Genomic DNA, 6,000 nt, shown 5'->3' with positions numbered 1-6,000 from the left:
AACTAGTGTTGTGGCCTCATCTAGACTATTCAAACATAAAACTACTCTGCCGAATTCGAACCCGCATTAGTCTTAGAGACCGACGCTACTGCTGATTCATATATAACATTTATTTACCAACCTTTCAGCTGCTCAACACTTCAAGATTCTCCAGGGTTTTGGTATTTTAAACACACATGTATGTCATCGGTCTCAGCTGCGATCTTCCTTAATATTTTCCTCTCAGGTATACTGTACATAACCGTCCTTCATCCCCTCTGTCAGTGTAATAAATGTATCGGGTCTGTAAAATCGAACTGAACTCAAGCATGTGTTGTTTATATTACATTTTGATTTACTAGAAAGTGAATTTTAAATAACACTTATCAATACAAAATGACTTTTGGTGGATATCTTGGTATACAACACGCGTTCTAAGACAACTGAAACATGTTGATTCAAAATATGCAAACCATTTGTCCCCGTCCCCACCGTTCTAGATATGTCATCAACCATTAACAGATATTTAACATTGTATCAAAGGAAACGACTCGCAGACAGAAGTTTCACTAAAGCACCGATTGATACATGGATTACTAATGAATATGGCTTCAGCTAAGAATCGTGCAAATGCAACACAATGGTACATATTGGATTTGTTTGTTACAAAGCCGCACACGTATCAAAAGAGATCTGGTTAGGTTATGCAACTTCTGGATCCCATAATGTCCACTTTCACTGGCAATAAAAAACGAAGAAGAAATATCATTATACATGAATAAATTTACTGAAATAAATAAAAATAAAAGACATTCATAAAAATAATTAATTGGTACGTCCGTAGTATCAGCACCAGAGTTCACCAGAATGGATCCCACAAATTTTGATAAAGCATTATCATTCTCTCTCCCAGAGAGTATACATACATACATACATACATACATACATACATTACATACATAGATGTAGATAGTGGTGTTCTACTAGCCAGAATAAATTTCAACGTAAGCAAATCTAACTTGCGTAACCGGACGTACTTCTACAATCCCTTATCCAACATATTAATTCTCGCCATTAGTAAGGATGTGCAGTACGTTTAATGACTTATTCAGAAACTACGACATATATCTCTCAATGTCCCTAACAGACTTCAAAAAATGTATAAGTGATTTTCTTTCTTAACAAATAGCATCTCATGAAAAGAAAATAGAATTCATTACACTATCTCTTTTTCAATAATCCGAATGAAATTCCATAGTCTATAAACTTCGAGATATTATTTTTACACTGTTAATCATGCACCTGACCTCTTCGCATATGTGTGCGACTGCACATAAAGTTTTATTTCTTCCTACGTATGTAACCTGGAGCCAGTAACTGCAGCACTACCTAATCCTTATCTGTATATTGTTGTTTTTTTTTCATTTTTCCTCTAAATTTGTTTATTATACTTTCTTTAAAATCTGTTGTTGATTTTTCGTGATATTTTTCTTTTTTGCTAATATATTATTGTACTATATTTTGTAATGTCTGTTGTAATTGGAGTGCAACTCTGTTACAGACATGTGTAGTATATAAATAAATAAACAAACAAATAAATAAACAAATAAACAAATAAATAAATAATTAAATAAATAAATGAAATATATAAATAAATAAATAAATAAATAAATAAATAAATAAAGCAAGCTGCGTACTGGTACATCTGCCTTACCTACCTTTCTGAAAACTACTAAACAGGTAGGAACTGTACTTAGGTTCATCAATAACTCCACTCATTCTAAAATAACTATATTCTAAATAACATCCGTGCATGAGCACCTCATCAACACACCAAAATACACATAAAACACACTCACAAAATACTGCTAGGTGACTCCATACTTACAACAACAACAACAGTGGAAAACCAAAAGCGAGAACCGAGCTACCATTTCCAGTCAGCCCGATTAAAGTTCATTACAAAGCATATATATGTCTCATGTCTTCACTATCTCTGTGTAGTATCAACACAACTTGCATCTTCTCATTATTGGCACTTGTTATATCACACAGATACTGTACCTTAATAATACTGTGTTCACTGACTCTAACACTTCGTTTAAAGACACATTCACTCGAGTAACACACGCTTGCTGTAACAGAACATAAGGTAAGGAAAGTCTGAGACACAGTACCCCGTAGCTTTCACCAACAAATCAGACACCAAGCCGCCACAAGTGATACAGTACCAAGTGACTAAGCACTCCACAGTTTGTAGGTCAACCACGTTCCACGAACATGATAAGACCATATTCCACAAAAGTCACATTTCCTCGTACTGCCAAGGTATTCAGTCAAGTGTCTCTACCGTTTTCTAACATGCCTAAATAGACCTCAGCTTCCCCTAACTTTCACAGGATACGTCTAGTAAAACTTCGTCAACATCTTCAAAATGTGACGTGATAGAGCAAAAACAGCACTAAAAACAGCACTAGAAACAGTAAACATCATGCCAGATATCTACCCCTCGTAAATCAGTGTACTGTTGGAATCCATGACATCACCTTCTTTGTCGTCCAGGTCCCTACTCCATAAACAGGGTGGAGAAAACGTAACATCTCAAAGCCTAATTTTTAGATATGAACTAAGATCTCTGCTACAGAATACTCTCCTCATTTTATTGAATGCATGTCTGGCTTGGCCGATCCTGGACTTTATTTCCTTAGTGCACTCAATGTTTTAGTTCAGATTTGTTCCTAAATACTTGTACTTTATCACTGTCTTGCTGTACTGTCTCTCCATTTATCATCAAGCTCTCTTGGTGTTGTATATGGGATACTACTAAAAACGTCTCACTTATGTCAAGTGTTAAGCCCCATTGGTCACTTGCCTCCACAACTCGATAGGCCAGCCGATATAAATCTTGTAAGCTTTCTGCCGACAACAATGTGTCGTCTGCAAATCTTAAGTTGTTTATTGTTTTCCCATTAACTTTAATTCCTGTTCTTTCTTCCGCTAAAGCTGCTTGTATTATTTCCCGTGAGTATTGGTTAAACAACATAGGAAACAGGACACAACCCTTTCTAACGCCATGTTTAATGCCTCCCCTTCAGAGAACTTTCCCTACCTTTCTTCAGGATAGCATTCTGATTGTAATACATATTGCTGATGCTTCGAAGTCCATTACGTCCAAGTTCTTCCTGAGCATTTGGATGAGACAATCATGACGAACTTTATGGAAAGCCTTTTTTAATTATTTATATTATATATACGTATATTTATTATTATATAGGCTACATACCCATAAATTACATGAAATGACAAGAAAGTGGTACAAGACTATGTCTACAGTAATCCTACCTCCCGAGCTATACATAGTGTCTGCCATCACTTTACAAGGAAATCCTTCCATCTGTAAGTCTCCGATCTGATTGAGATTTGGTACGACGACTTCAGTAGGAATGCTTTATTCATCCATATCAAAATGAGATGCCGAGTCATATATTCAGCACCTCTTTTGGGGTGCCACGGTTAGCTTATTGAATCACCGCATAGACAGGAGGTAGCGGCGGGGAGCAGGTAGAGGCGGAGCGGCCGACCAGTTCATGTGACACGCTCACACTCTCTCACTCTTTCTCTCTCCCACATACATTACCTCCCCGCCTCTACCTGCTCCCCGCCGCTCACTACTGTCTACGCGGTGCTTAAATGAGCAAACCTTGGCACCCCAAAAGATGTGCAAAATATACGACTGGGCATCTAATTTTGATATGGCTGAAGCATTCCTATTGAAGTCGTACCAAATCTCAATCAGATCGGAGACTTACAGCTCGAAGAGTTTCCTTGTAAGTCATTCCACTCACACCCCAACCCCTACCCCACACTTCCTTCTGCACAGAGGAGTGCTGACCTCTAGTTGCATGGATATTCCTCGATTTGTACACAAGGTAGTGAGCATGCAACTTCCTTTGCATAGAAAGTTTCTGTATGTTAGTGTATTTGTATTCTGTGTGCTTTGTGATAGGAGCTGGTGTCATCGAACCCTAACCAGCGCAACTGGCGAGGGATCCTGATCGCACTGCTGGTGATCGTGATCGTGCTGGCACTGATCGTCACCTCAGTCGTGCTGCTCACGCCGCCGGATGAAGGTCCTCGCGTCAAGGGCCATCGCTTCAAACTGTTAGACATACTGGGACACGAGTTCTCTCCATTGCGCTTTAACGGCACCTGGGTGTCTGGTGAGTTCACATTCCTTATTTTTTATTTTCTGAGTTTCCTCTTGATATTTTGTTGAAAGGCTTAAGATATAATCTTTGTTAAGAAAAGTTTTATTTCTGGGCTATTCTGTAACATTTCGGAAGTATTCTCTAATTGCGTTCTATTGCATCTAATAAAACCCCTAAAATAGTATTTTCAGAGTAAAGGTTTGTACATACTAATCAATTCTCATTTTTTAAAGGTTATCTGATAGATCACATATTCCTTCGTCTCTATACCAATTTTAATCATCAAATCCCCCGTAGTTCTGTAGCTTTTTGTGAAGAGATATTACATGCTCAGAGAATACTTTGAAAATGTAAAGGGTTACCGTAGATACAAAAATTGTCTCAAAGAACGTATCTTGATGCCTGAGAATAGTGGGCGTAATATATCCACATATCATTGCTCTGTACTTCGAATTGCATTTTTTGTATTTATTTTCTATCTTAGTCAATGAATAAATTGAGGATCAAACAATTACTTGACCTCTTATTTCATAACTTAATTGGATAATTAATTAAACATTTTCGTATTTCTTCTCATCGTGAAACTAAAAATGTTGCTTTTAAATTAAAAAAGCAAAAACTACCAAAATTCCAATACTTTCAAAAATTAAAATCTGCATTTCTCTAAATTCTACTTAAATAAACCTGTTAATTTCATTGAGATTCTGCCTCTAGAAGAAAATCTCTCTTTTCAAGGGGAATGAAAAAACTATGTTTGATGGGGATACTGTTTTTTAAACAATGTGGAGAGGTAATTTTGAGGAGCTGTTAAAAAATCATTCACATCACATAGGACATTACCTTCGTACAGTAGGAAAAGCTCATAAATGGTGTGCATATCGATCCATGTCAAGGAAAGTGTTGCAGAGATATTGAATATTTTATGAAATGTTTGTTCACTAGTGTGTGAACTCACGTAAGCAGAGTTCGAATATCTTATATACCAGTGTTAAAACTTTCAAAATTATTCCCTATAGTTCTAAAAGCTCACTATCCAAATCTTTAAAATTCTTGGAACTGCTTTCAGCATTTATTACAAGTTTACTGAACGAAAATTAAGAGATTTTATAGTTTGAGAAATAGGTGTATTTATTTACCATCAACAAGGTTCTTTAATCAATTATAGATGATTCAATAAAACATATACAACAGATACACCTGAAATAAATAAAACCAATATCCTAAAATCTAGCGACGTTTATATACACTGATCTGCCATAACATTATGACCACCTACCTATTATCGATATAAACCCATCCAGGCGATAGGAGCGTCACATAACGAGGAATTACTACTAGTCAGACAGACGCACGGTGCAAGTAGTATCAGTGAGCGTGCTGTCCGTGTGTGGAATGGTGAAGGCGCGCGATCTAAGTTTGACCGAGGGCAGATTGTGATGGCCCCGAAGGCTCAGCACGAGCATTTCGGAAACTGCACGACTTGTCGGGTATTCGTGGAGTGCTGTGGTGAGCGCCTTCAACAAGTAGCGAAACCAAAGTGAAACCACGTCGAAACGTCGAGGTGTTGAGCGGCCACCCCTCATTACAAATGTCGAACGTCGTAGGCTGGGTAGGCTGTTAAAATAGGATAGGCGGCGAACTGTGGCGGGACTAACATCAGACTTTAATGCTGAGCAGAGTACAAGTGTGTCTGAACACGCAGTGCACCGAACACTCTTAAAGATTAACCTCCCTAGCCGACGACCAATGCATGTGCCAATGTTAACACCATGACATCGGCAACTACCACTGAAATGAGCACGTGACTATCTTC

General features: G+C 37.7%; 1 protein-coding gene across 1 annotated transcript in view; it reads left to right on the top strand.

The window, feature by feature from the left end:
• The first annotated feature begins 3,695 nt into the window (after positions 1 to 3,695).
• Dpp10 (Dipeptidyl peptidase 10) overlaps positions 3,696 to 6,000 on the top strand; it is a 355,670-nt gene continuing 353,365 nt past the window's right edge. The window contains exons 1-2 of the mRNA XM_068226855.1: positions 3,696 to 3,806; positions 3,986 to 4,199. Of these exons, the coding sequence (XP_068082956.1) occupies positions 3,696 to 3,806; positions 3,986 to 4,199 (325 nt within the window). The remainder of the gene's footprint in view (positions 3,807 to 3,985; positions 4,200 to 6,000) is intronic.

This window comes from Anabrus simplex, chromosome 3 (genome assembly GCF_040414725.1).
Source record: "Anabrus simplex isolate iqAnaSimp1 chromosome 3, ASM4041472v1, whole genome shotgun sequence".
NCBI classification, from domain to species: Eukaryota; Metazoa; Arthropoda; class Insecta; order Orthoptera; family Tettigoniidae; genus Anabrus; species Anabrus simplex.
Note: the sequence above shows the minus strand (reverse complement) of the source record. Positions and strands in the feature narration are given on the sequence as shown.